This window comes from Amblyomma mixtum, chromosome 7, assembly GCF_055824585.1.
Source record: "Amblyomma mixtum isolate Tamu chromosome 7, ASM5582458v1, whole genome shotgun sequence".
Classification (NCBI taxonomy): Eukaryota; Metazoa; Arthropoda; class Arachnida; order Ixodida; family Ixodidae; genus Amblyomma; species Amblyomma mixtum.
The window spans coordinates 47347404-47360662 of NC_143018.1; the positions used below are offsets into that span (position 1 = coordinate 47347404).

General features: G+C 51.2%; 2 protein-coding genes across 2 annotated transcripts; one reads left to right on the forward strand and one right to left on the reverse strand.

The window, feature by feature from the left end:
* The first annotated feature begins 1116 nt into the window (after positions 1–1116).
* Positions 1117–7477, forward strand: LOC149335942 (ATP-binding cassette sub-family C member 1-like). Its single transcript, XM_089554594.1, has 2 exons — positions 1117–4308; positions 6019–7477. The coding sequence occupies exons 1-2, from the start codon at positions 1136–1138 to the stop codon at positions 7160–7162; spliced, it is 4317 nt and encodes a 1438-aa protein (XP_089410720.1). The 5' UTR covers positions 1117–1135; the 3' UTR covers positions 7163–7477.
* A 1200-nt stretch (positions 7478–8677) lies between these two features.
* On the reverse strand, positions 8678–9363 carry LOC149335943 (uncharacterized). The gene has a single exon (XM_089554595.1). It carries the CDS (start codon positions 9120–9122, stop codon positions 8886–8888), a length of 237 nt encoding a protein of 78 aa, XP_089410721.1. The 5' UTR covers positions 9123–9363; the 3' UTR covers positions 8678–8885.
* Positions 9364–13259: the final 3896 nt, after the last annotated feature.

Below are 13259 nucleotides of genomic sequence, written 5' to 3' on the forward strand. Positions count from 1 at the left end.
TCAGTCCAAAGCCAAGAGCATGCGATCACATTGCACTCTTAAGCTGACTTAAGCGTCCCCATAATTCTTAATGCGTTTTAATTTTTGCTTCAAATAGGCACAGACTTTGTCGCAGTATTGAGTGATACCAACGATGCTGTGTATAGGGACCGGAGTCCTGTCGAGCGCAGCACATCAGTCAGTACGCGGTCTGATGCGCTGCATACTGCAAATAACCTATGGTCGCCTCGTGCTTACCTTATGAGCCGTTATAATTACAGAGATTGTTTGCTGTATCTAGAAGTATTATGAAGGATAGCAGCTAAAAAACGAAACTAAACGAAAAAGAAGAAATGGTCAGTGCACAAGTCCGACACCAAGCTATTTTTCTGATTCTCAAACTTTTAATTTATTATTATTATTATTATTATTATTATTATTTATGTCTCTCTTTCAGTCAATACAAAATTGAACCATTCCATATGTTGCATTCAAATTTGCACATAATGCCGTCCTCCCATCTTCGATCTCCCTGCTAACAGGTCCCCTTTCGTTGCGTCGTCCAATCTGTCAGCCTATACCCTATTAATTCTCCTTTACCTCTAAAACTCTTAATCATTCAAACAGTTCACCGCCTGTGTCTTGGCCACTCCCCCGTAGTGGGTATGTGCCATTCTACTTGAGGCCAACCAACCAACCAACCATATCGTGCGTGTCTCTGGCTAGCGCTTAAGCCCCTATGAGAAGCGGAGGAAGAAGAAGAAGCACCAAAACAGAGGTCCGCCGAGGCCCGCCTCCTTGGGCTCGGTCCTGTGTGGGCCGCCAATCGGTGTCCGCAAGAGGGACAGCGCACGTTGGCGGCGCGACGTCACTGCACCCCGGGACAGCCGACAACAAAGACACTGGCGCGGCCAGAAGACCCTGTACCGCCGCCACCTGTCGTCCTTCAACGGCCCCTAAGTACCAGACCGCTAGTCCGCCGCAGTCACGCACGTGGAGTGCGACGGAGAAAATCGGTGCCCAGTCCTGGACGCGAGCGGGATGTTAGTGGCATCTGGCCCGCCGAGATGATTCCTGGCGCTGTGCCTAAGCGAGGAAGAGGCTGACAGCGCGAGTTTGTCCTTCCCGTCTCCTGGCTCCCCGTGCCGACCTCAGCATGTCATTTGGTGGCTTCTGTCGTACCCCTCTATGGCAGTCGAACGTCACCTGGCACACTGACTACCCCCGGCTGACGCCATGCTTCGAGAACACTGTGCTCACCTGGATACCCTTCTCGGTCCTGGTGCTGTTCCTTCCGTTCAAGGTGTCCTCGTCGATGGGACCGCGAGTGAAAGCTTACCCAATGACGCTGCTGTCTTACGCGAAGTATGCGTTCACTCTGTACTTGAGCCTGCTCCGGATCCTCTGCCTCAACGACTACTTCAGTTCCAATGTTTCTGAGAGTGAGTACGTGGCGTGCGTGATGAGGCTCGCTGGGTGCGTGATTGCCATCCTGTACCAGATCTTGGAACAAAGGCGCGGCCGTAGAACATCCAACGTGCTGTTCCTGTACTGGACGCTGAACGCTTGTTGCAGCAGCGCCAATTACTACCGGATGCTGCGAAACACGTTCAGCGAACGGAGCGAGGCTCTGCCTTCCGCTTTTCACTACACACTGACCATGATCTCCTATCCGGTGTTGTGGGGCCTGGTAGTCTTCTACTCGTTCACCGAACATCACCCGAACGACACGGCCAAGATATGCCCCATGGACGTGGCTTCGCCCATATCGACCATCAGCTTCGAATGGTTCACGTCGCTCATTTTGTCCGGCTACCGGAAGACACTCAAGGTGGAAGACCTTTTCCCGGTCTCCGAAGAGATCATGACCAAGCATAACTACAGCAAGTGGCTGCGGGTGAACGACAATACCATCGAGGGCAGCCGCCTCACCTGGTCCCTCTTCAAGACTGTCTGGTCCATGGTACTGTCGGCGCTTGTCATTCAGATGCTCTTCGCCTTTTTCAGGACTACGCCACCAGTGCTCCTGACGCTCATCATTCGCTTTGTGCTCAACAAGGAAGAGGAAGGTTGGAAGGGATACTTTTACGCGTTTTGCATCTTCCTGGCTGGAAAGACCGGAATGACGCTATTGCGGCACTGCGATTTTCACTACGTCGTCATGGGCCTGCAGCTCAAGGGTATACTAGTTCATGCGGTCTATACCAAAACGCTACGAGTAGCAAGCGCCTGTTTGACCAAGTATACCGTGGGCGAGATTGTTAATCTGATCACGGTGGACGCCGACAAGGTGTACCAAGCGTCATTGTTTGTGACAGCAGGCATGGGTGCAATTTTCATGACGCTCATGACTGCGGTGTGGCTGTGGTTCTTCATAGGGCCTTCGTCACTGACTGTTATCGTTGTCACTATAGTGATCCTTCCCGTGACGGCTATTCTAACTCGCGCAGGGGACAGGCTGCAGCAAAAGCTAATGGCTCTGAAGGACGAACGACTCATGTTCACAAATGAGGCGCTCAGCAACATTCGCATCATTAAGTTCTACACATGGGAAGTGCCCTTCATGAACCGCATTCTCGGCATTCGCAGTCAGGAAGTGTACACCATCAAGTTCTACGCCGTTTTGGCGGCCACCATGCGGTTCTTTTGGTTTACGCTGCCGTTCTTCCAGTCGTTAGCCATCTTCACCGTGTACATGTTTACGCAGGGCGTCACGACCCTCGACGTGCAGACGGGTTTCGTCTGCATAACGCTGTGCAACATGCTTCGCATGAATCTTGCCACCTGTCCCGACGTAATTTCCAACCTCGTCCAGTCTTCCGTGGCTCTTGGCCGCATCAGTGAGTTCCTGGACGCCGACGAAAAAGACGCCGGAGACATAGGGAATAATCCCGGCGAAGGCAACGCGATTCGTTTCTCGAACGCATCTTTCACCTGGTCGATGCACTCGGACGACCCACCGTTCCTTCAGAACATAGACCTGACCGTACCGAAGGGTCAGCTGGTCGGCGTGTTCGGCCTCGTAGGCAGCGGTAAGTCCTCGATTCTCAATGCTATACTGGGAGAAATGGGGCTCGTTGAAGGCAGCCTCGACATTGACGGCTCGGTCGCATACGTACCGCAGCGGGCGTGGATCCTACATGGAACGATCCGTAAGAACATCACGTTCATGGGCGAGTACGAAAAGTACTTCTACAAGAGGGTCACGGACAAATGCTGCTTGCGGAGCGACTTCGAGATGCTCATGGATGGTGACAAGACCGAAATCGGCCAGAAGGGCGTCAACCTGAGCGGCGGTCAGCGCCAGAGGGTCAGCTTGGCCAGAGCCGTCTACTTGGACAAGGACATTTACCTTCTGGACGACCCTCTAAGTGCCGTGGACGCGCAGGTTTGCTCCAAGATCTTTAACAAGGTCATCGGTCCTCGGGGAATACTGCAGGACAAGACACGCATTTTCGTGACGAACAACCTCTCTCTCCTGTCGCACGTCGACGTGGTCGTGTTCTTAGACAATGGCAGGATAGTTGATTACGGGCTTTATCGCGACCTGATGTCAAGGGGAGGAGAATTTTCGCGCGTCGTCCGCGAATACTCGAGGAAACGCGACGACGAGAAACGGGACAGCGGTGAAGCGATGCCTGCCAAGCTGCTTTCCAGCATGGCTGACAGCATGGAGACCAGCAACACAATATCTGTCGTCACGAGGGCCAACGCTCTTGTCTGCGAGGAAGGCGTTCAAGTGGGTGCCATCAAGAAGGAGGTGTACATCAACTACCTACGACACATTGGCTGCCTGATCCTCCTGTTGACTTTCACCGGCTACATGGGCTGCAGGGCGTTCGACGTAGGATGCGGCCTCTGGATCGGGAGCTGGAGTAAGGACACGTACCTTCCCAAGGAAGAACAGACGGAGGCCAGAAGGAACAACCGGCTGTTGGTATTCTCGGTTCTGGGAACCTTCATGGGCATCTTCGCCTTCCTCGGCACGTCAATGCTGAGCTACGGCACCATCAAGGCGTCGAGAACGCTGCACGAGAATATGATGGCGTGCATGTTCGACGCGCCAATGGCCTTCTTCGACACGACGCCCGTGGGTCGCATACTGAACAGGGTGGGCAAGGACATTGACCAGTTGGACGTGCAGTTGCCGCTCATGTCCAACGTTTTCTTCGAGCTTTTCTTCCAGCTGATGGCCATGGGCATCCTCATATCGGTCGTCCTGCCTCAGTTCCTGGTCGCGGCTGTGCCCCTGGCTTGTTTGTACATCTTCATGCAGAAGTTCTACCTTCGAACGTTGCGGCAGCTGAAGCGACTGGAGGGCGTCACCAGGTACGACCCCTGGCTGAGGAGGAGGAGCCGTTGTTGACGCCAATAAGAGATACCACGCGCCGGCGCAACTCGGCTCACTCAGAGCTGTCGTCATATCCACATTCCACGCCGATTGTACAGGCAGCCTCTGCTCAATTTGCTTGCACGCGAGATAGAAGTCTAAACATGAAAAGCTTGCATGAACGCTGTGGAACCCTGTTTGAGAACTGCGCCCCACTGAGGAATTTCCGAGAACACAGATTACGTAAGTGATACACGCGATGTTATTCATACATGATTTCCCTGTTCGCAGGCGCACATTGTGTCGCGAGGGCAGGAATAGTAGGGATGTCAAGGATGTCGCTATTAAGTTACAGAGTCCTCTACGTTGAACTGTTATGTGGCTATTCGTAACAAAAGGTGTCCAGTGCCGAACCCTAAATTCAGCGTTATTAATATAGTAATTAATATTTAATAATAGGAAAATCCGGCCCAGTAGCCGTGCTGTAACAAAATACTCATAATTCAGCCAGGACCTGGTTAGCGCAAGGGTCTCGGGCAAGATTTACAGTATTCGGATGAGGAGTTTCTACGATGCAGTATTGCTTCGTGCTTCGTTAAGCTGGTTTTCTAGCTACGAGTACGTGCAAGTGTGCCTCATTGCGTAGACGGTTTTGCGTTTAACTTTAAACAATATGCAATCATAATGGCCAGGAATCATGTATGACGTTTCGTATACGGTTGGTTGGTTTCTGGGGTTTAACGTCCCAAAGCTACTAAGGCTATGAGAGACTCCGTAGTGAAGGGCTCCGAAAATTTCGACCTCCTGGGGTTCTTTAACGTGCACTGACATCGCACAGTACACGGGCCTCTAGAATTTCTCCTCCAAAGAAATTCGACCGCCGCGGCTGGGATCGAACCCGCGTCTTTCGGGTCAGCAGCCGAGCACCATAACCACTGAGCCACCGCGGTGGTTGAGATTTCGTATACGTCCAAGGAAAATCTGATGTGCGCATCTCCGCGGCGGTTGCTACGGATAGAATTTCTTAACACGTCTCGTAAACACGGTTGTTTATTCGAAGTGTAATAAATGACGTTTTGGCACCATTTTAGTGTGAGGCTCGTAGATAAAAAAATTTCGCAGCTGCATCAGTTATCAGATGTACTTGCTACTAACCAACAAGAAGTTACTAACCAACACAAAACCCTCGCAGCTAGTGAACTATACCAAGGGCTAGATACGTAAAATCGATGGGCAAGCTTTGATAGTCGACCAGAATTTATCTATCACATCTGCTATGTAAGAGGGATCAGACTCTTCATGCTTGAAGCTGATAGCCACAAGGCATCATATAAGACTTACACCAAGCATCATATAAAATGTACACTTTCAAATATATGCGGGATATTTTACATAAGAGTATATAGGTATATCTCGGCTGTGTAATGAGGATCTTGCAGCGCTTCCAACGCGCTACTCCTTTGGTGACTGAGGAAGGCACTTGTTGCTGTTTAAAGAAAACAAAAAGAGGGCCTCTCGAGAGTCCGTACATGAACCTTCGATAGCCTCTGTCGTACCCGAGGCGATGTATGCGCTTTTGATAAAGACTTCTCATGAGAAAATAAACGAAGAGTTCCTGAACGTGCAACGGCACAACCAAGTGTTCATGTAATTGCCGCAGTGCCTCACGAACTACATTCTTTTTGCCGCCCTGCGCAATGACTCCACAGATCCCCCGTGGTGAACACCTTCGGCGAATCCCTGGACGGCCTGAGCAGCATCCGGAGCTACGGCGCCCAGCAGGTTTTCATCGAGCGCTTCCTGACCGAAGTGGACACGACGCAGAACTGCTCCTTCTCACTGCTCATCTCCAAGCTGTGGATGATCAGCCGGCTCGACCTCATCGGCTGCTCCCTGGTGCTGACCACCGCGATGCTCATCATAAGCTGGCGAGACAGCATGAGTCCCGGCACGGCCGGTCTGCTCATGTCCTACATCATCACGTCCACTTTCGCCTTCAACAACCTGGTCCACTTCGCGGCCGAGTCCGAGGCAGCCATCGTGTCCTCGGAGCGGGTCGAAGAGTACTCCAAGATCGAGGGCGAGGCTGCGAGGTTCATCGAGCCGGCGCCTCCGGAGGACTGGCCGCAGAGGGGCGTCATCTCGTTCGTCAACTACAGCGCCCGCTATCGCGAGGGACTGAGGCTATGTCTGCGAGACTTGAACGTCGAGTTCGACGCGGCAGAGAAGGTGGCCATCGTGGGAAGGACAGGGGCCGGAAAGTCGACGTTAACGCTGGCACTGTTCCGAATGATCGAAGCCGCCAGAGGATGCATCGTCATCGACGGCATCGACATCGCCAAAATTGGGCTCTACGACCTGCGGTCGAAGATCACCATCATTCCGCAGGAGGCGGTGCTGTTCAGCGGCACGCTGCGTATGAACCTCGACCCGGAGGACGAGCACGAGGACAGCAGACTGTGGGAGGTCCTGGAAATCACCAACCTGAGGGAGCGGTTTCCAGAGGGCCTGGAGACGGTCATCACCGAGGGTGGCGCGAACATCAGTGTCGGGCAGCGGCAGCTAGTCTGTCTGTGCCGGGCCGTGCTGAAGCACTCCAGGATTCTGATCCTGGACGAGGCCACGGCAGCCGTGGACGTGGAGACGGACGCGCTGATTCAGAGGACCATACGGGTCATTTTCAAAGACAGCACGGTGATAACCATCGCGCACAGGCTTAACACTATATTGGACTCGGACAGAATAGTGGTCATGGCGGACGGCGAAATAATCGAGATGGGGCCTCCCGATGACCTCCTGGCAGATGCATCCTCAGAGTTTCACAATATGGCTAAGGAGGCCGGCCTTCTCTGAAAATAATTACGTTGTGTTTGATTAAATGCGGAATTCATTGAGCCTATATATGCTATTTCTAGTCTGTTTGTGACAGCTAACTAGAATGGGCATGTGTTTCGCAATTCCTTTTGTCGATGCCAATAAGTTGAGCGAAATTCTTTTATCCCCATAACATTGCATGCTGCATTGTTGACGTGAAAACTGGCCCGACCGGAAACAGTAGATGATCTTTCCCAGAAGCCAGATTTCGAACCGTAAAACAGTTACGGTAATGTCATGTAAAAATTACATCATTTGAAGCATCTCTTCGGGATTTGTCACCTGATAAAAACCTTAACCTCCTTGCGTACAAATATCTCATATCTATACTTGATTATAGCAGGATAGCATGAGATCTATTTATTTCTGTTAATAGGTTGGAAAGAGCGCAGGAGAAAGAGTCAGGTTTATCTCGCAGTGTAACATTGTCCATAACTGCACTACCACTAGAGCAAGTTTGATGCCAATGAGTGATACTTCTCGCTTGCATGTCCTGTTTACTTAGAAAAAACAGCGCTAAACGAAGGACAACGAAAAAGAGTACAACAGGACCGGCGCTGTTTACAGTTGTTAAAGGTAATTTAGAGCGTTTACCCATGAATATATTACGTTTTCATGTGGTTACGCAAGGAGACGTAGAAATGCTTTTAGCCTGCCTCCTTTTCAATGCAAGAAGAACGTTTTAATATTAGACTCAACAGCAATGAAATGACCTTGAGAGCAAGTAATAAATGAATAACATTAAATTTCGAGTATTGACTGAAGCTCATATTTGAAATCTCTTCAGCGGTTTGGGCTTTCGGAGTTCATTTTGCTTCCATCCTGTGTTTTCATGCAGAGTCTCCGTTCCAATGTTATATTTGTTAACTGTTTGCATTCATCTCTCTGATTACTGATGTGGTTAGCAGTGTTGTAAATAAACTTTGCTACAACTTGCAAGAACATGCACTCCTGAATAGGACTGACACGCTTACACATCTGAAAAGGTATCTAGAGAAAAACACACCTGACGGCACACAGATGTTTGTGACCGGATTTCTCTTCGCGGCGTCAAATAAGTTACAAGCAGCAACTGCGGCCAAAGTTTACTTCCCGACCGGAGCTTTAATTATAGACGTCCACGCGCGCATTCATGCAAGAATTTTCTGAGGTTTCTCGAAGCCACAGGAAGTCGGTGAAGATGTTCCAGAGTAGTCATGATGGAAACGCGAGTAAGATGAACCGCACTTTGCTGCATGAGGTTGGACTGTCTCCGGGCCCAGAGACTCAGTGAAGAAACACGGGAGGCAAGACTGTGCAAGGAAGACACTGGAAGGCACTTTCGAAACAGGTAGCCGGGGATGGAAGCTGATACCTCGTGTCACAAGCGGGTGTCCACAGGCAGGATGTCACGCAGCATCCATAGGAAAGGACGACCGGAAAAGAAGGTGGATCAGTGGGACAGTGGCGGGTGATTAGGGACATTTTCTGTTGCACTATGCTTGGAGGTTCTGAGGTGCACTGTCTTTGGAGGTTCGGGTGGTACACTATGTCTTTGGAGGTTCTAAGAGAAGAGTTTCCTTGCACAGGCGAGCCTGCTGATGAGGGCGGAGAGAGTGGCTGGGCAAAGGTTCTCACGTAGTCATATGCGTGCACGAAAGACGGTCTGTGTTGAGGAAAGTTCCGCGGGGCGACGGAGGGCAGCGCGGGGGAAGCGGGAGCATCAGTAGTGGCAGTAGGCCCCGAAGGCCGGAAGTTCCTGGGGGACGTTTCGGTCGTCCAGCTTGCCGAAGCCGTTCTTCTTCTTGCGTCGCAGGTTGTCGATGGGGGTGCGCACGCTGTTCCACGAGGTGGAACCGCTCTTCTCGGTCTTCTCCTTGACGCGCGCCTTGAAGTTGCCCCACTTGCGGTCCAGCTTGTAGCCGAAGATGGTCAGGAAACGCTTGAACGAGTTGGCCATGTCTGCCAGGGTGGCGGCTTGCGCGGGAAGCGCTCGCGACGGAGGTCTTCCCGGTGAGAGGGCCCTTGAGGGTGCCGAGGGCTGCTACCGTACGGCGGAGGCGGCCAGCTTCGCCGAGCGTTTGAACGAGAGCGAAGGCCCGAAGAACCGTTGGGACGCTGCGCGCGCTCGTGCCACCCCGCGGGTGCCGCGCTGATCTTCGTTGCTGTCTTCATCGATAGGCGCGACACAGCGTTAGCGACGGCCGCAGTGCGGCGCGCAGTGACGTTCTGCGTTAAAGGGACCATGAAATGATATTTACGGAAGTCAGCAAAAGTACGCAGGCGATCGTTATTCAGTCACTAGTCAGCACACCACAAATTTTTTTAGAAAGTGGTGGACAAAAATTTTGAATATTGAAGTGTTGTAAAGTATTGTGATGGAAATATTGAAGGTAATGATAAATTCTTCCGATGTGTAGCTAAATATTTCTTTTAGAGTTTCCATCGCTCGCATCGAGCAGTTGTCTGCCTTAGAAAACCAATGAGGAACGCTTTTGACGACCGCAGAAACGTTAACAGCAAAAAAAAAAAAAAATCAAGCCTACCGACGGGAGGTCTGCGGATATATTAATTTATATAGTTAAATCTTACAATATATGAAAAAATTGCTATCATAAACTTGTTCCCGTTCAAAGGTCCAGAATTTTTGGGTATGAGCTGTTGGGTTAGGATGCCGACAGTGTTGGTTGATTGCCGGCTACCGGTAGCTTTTTGTGCTGGGTATTCTGCCAGCAGAACAGCCGGCAAAAGGTGATTCCGGCAGTGTCGTTTCATCGTCTGTGTGTCGTGATGCGACCGGAATCGGCCAATGGGGTCAAATTTCCGGCATAGTTCTATATGGGCTATTTCGCCGGCTGCCGGAACAGTCTCGTCCAGATTTTAAAGCTAACTTCAGTAACACCGGATCTATTGGCGGTTAAAAACGGTGCTCCTTCTCTTCCTTCTCAACGCCGAAGCTACAGAAAAAAAAAAAACAAGTTGGGACTGTGCTCTGCCATGTCTCATCCCCCCACGTTATTTGGGCATGTCCGATGAGACGTTCGCCCAGATTTCCCAGAGTAATTTTGTCGCTACTTTTGTCCCCGAAATGCAGCGTAGCCGTGCGCTGGTTCAGAAAGGCGGCGATGTAGTCGTATGTTCGTTTGCCTACGTTCATCAGTGACAGGTGAGAGAGGATGGAAGCGTGTGACACATTGTTAAATGCCTTACTCACATCGAGTCCCAGGATGGTACGCGTAGCTCTTATGCGATTTGGATCTAGAATGTGTCGTTGTATCTGCCACATGATGTCCTGAGTCGAAAGGCCTGCTCGAAATCCAATCATGGACGGGGGAAAACGTGTCTTCCGCGTCGGCGCGCATTTGGAGCCTGTTTAAGACAACGTGCTCCATTAACTTTTCTAGATATTACGTTAGCAAAATTGGGCGGAGGTTCCCAATCTCTAATCTTTTTCCCGCTTTAGGAATGAAAATTACGCTCGGCACCAGAGGAACCCCGCAAGGCGCTGTACTTACACCGTTTCTCTTCAACCTTATTACGAGTGGCCTCCCGCGTCTGTTAGATGCTATCCCACATATACATCATTCTATATACTCCGACGACATCACCATATCGACCAACTCCGGATCCGATGGAGAGATTGCAGAGTCATATCAACGAGCTATCGACGAGGTACACTCTTTCGTGCAGGGGAACGGTCTTGCGTGTTCACCGGCTAAATCGGAAATCAGGAACAAACAAGCCTCACAGGCAGCACCCGACCCCCGGGAACCCATCAAGTTGCACATAGACAACCATCCAATAGCCCCGGTAGCCACGATCAGGGTTCTTGGCATGTTTATTCAGAATAATACAACACGGAAGCGATCCGCCGTCGACGCGTCACGGCGCACCAGCAGATAGGTGGGCTGGTGAGGCGCATTGCCACCCGTCGCAGGGGCATGAGAGAAGCCGCAGGATCATGCAATCATTTATGATAAGTCGAATCACGTACGCCTGCCCGTACTATCATCTGCGTCGCAGGGATGAAGACGCGCTTAATAGCATCATTAGAACAGCATACAAGGCGGCTCTTGGCCTGCCGGCATACGCCAACTTAGATCGACTGCTGCAGATGGGAATTTTTAATACGCTCGCTGAGATAATCGAAGCCCATAAGACGGCACAAGTGATCCGCTTGTGTTGCGGGACGTGCAATTCTCGATGAACTCCACATCATACTCGTTGAGGAGGTATGTGCAACATGCCATTTATCAGTCGACATCACAAGCAGACTAGTTGTTAAACCAGTAGCCAAGAACATGCTGCCAGGCAGACACGACGCCCGTAGGAAAGCAAGGGCGCAGGCCCTTGAGAAACGGCACGAGAACGAACCACGAGCAGTGTACGCGGACTCAGCTCAACACATCAAAGGCGGAGCATACGTGGCGTGTAGGGACACTCCAAAGTCAGCCCTCGTTAAAGCCACAACCTTTCACGCTAGCTCTATACGCGAGGCAGAGGAAGTAGCTATCGCACTGGCCATCGCGGATCACCGCACCAAAACTATTCTAAGCGACTCTAAGAGCGCCATTCGAAATTTCGTTGGTTTTGTGGGGTTTAACGTCCCAAAGCGACTAAGGCTATGAGAGACGCCGTAGTGAAGGGCTCCGGAAATTTCGACCCCCTGGGGTTCTTTAAAGTGCACTGACATCGCACAGCACACGAGCCTCTAGAATTTCGCCTCCATCGAAATTCGACCGCAGCGGCCGGGATCGAACCCGCGTCTTTTGGGTCAGCAGCCGAGCACCATAGCCACTGAGCCACCGCGGCGGCGGTATTCGAAATTTCGAAATTTCGCCAAAAACTCGTTCGCAACGCGAATTCTGCGCAGCCAAATTCTCGATCACAACATCAATCTCGTATTGGTTCCGGCTCACGCGGGTAACTCCGCAAACGAGGGGGTCGCCCGTCTAGCCCGAGGTTTACCCAACCGGGGGACGGGAGACCTCTCAGGACGGACGCCCCCACCGAGGCGCCTCGCTCGTACGCGTAGATTACAAACTTTCATCGCGAGCAAAGATGCACGTATCCCGCCCCTCACCCCGACCTGGACTGGGAGCAAGCCACGTCACTCAGACACCTACAAACAGAGGCGATTCTTAGCCCCTGCCGATTAATCACAAACGGTGAATATGACCCTGCATGCCCGCACTGCGGTGACGAGACGCACGCCACCCAAGACCATATTTTATGGGAATGCGCTAGTAAACCCCCTCCGAAGACACTCTTGTCAGCTCCCTCAGCGGAGGAATGGGACAGGCTTTTGGCCAGTTCCAATCCAATCCAATCCAATCCAATATGCTAATATGGTAGCGTTGATGGTAGCTACCGGCCTCGCAACGCTACGGGCTGAAAGTGCAACTAGTATTGGCAATAAAAGGACAAGTAGGGGACATGGAGAGGGAGGATAGATAGCAAGAAAGGATAAAGGTAGTATGGCAATGTACACTATATACAAATAAAAAATGGCTGTGGCTTAGCTTGGTTAAGCCCGGTAATTGCAAAAGTAATATCCGTAGCTACGCCATGGTTCAGCTGTAGCTGGTGGTGGTGCTTGTGGTTGGACTTGTGGTGATGCATCGGTTATACAATCCAATCCAATATGGTAGCTACCGGCCTCGCTACGCGATGGGCTGAAAGTGCAACTAGTATTGCTTTCGCAATAAAAAAAAATTCAGGGGGCACTTTGTTGACCTAAAGTGCGGTGAGGCGAAAGCCTCAAGCGCGGTGTTGCTGCTTGTGCCACTGATGTGTTAAGAGAGTGAAACGCGCCAGCGTCTTGCAACGCTGCCAGGGAGTCCTTGTCGTCCGTAATTTGGTTTTTGAGGAAAGGAAATGTATCTGTCTCGCATACCTCGGTGGACACCTGAACCTCGCCGTAACGAGAAGGGAGGAAGATGGGAGTGAACGAAGACACCGTATTCACTAGACGCGCCTTTGTTCAGGTTCTTTAACGTGCACTGACATCGCACAGTACACGGGCCTCTAGAATTTCTCCTCCAAATTTGGATTGGAAAACGTTTATTGTCAGCACTGAGCCCTAGTGGGCATTATA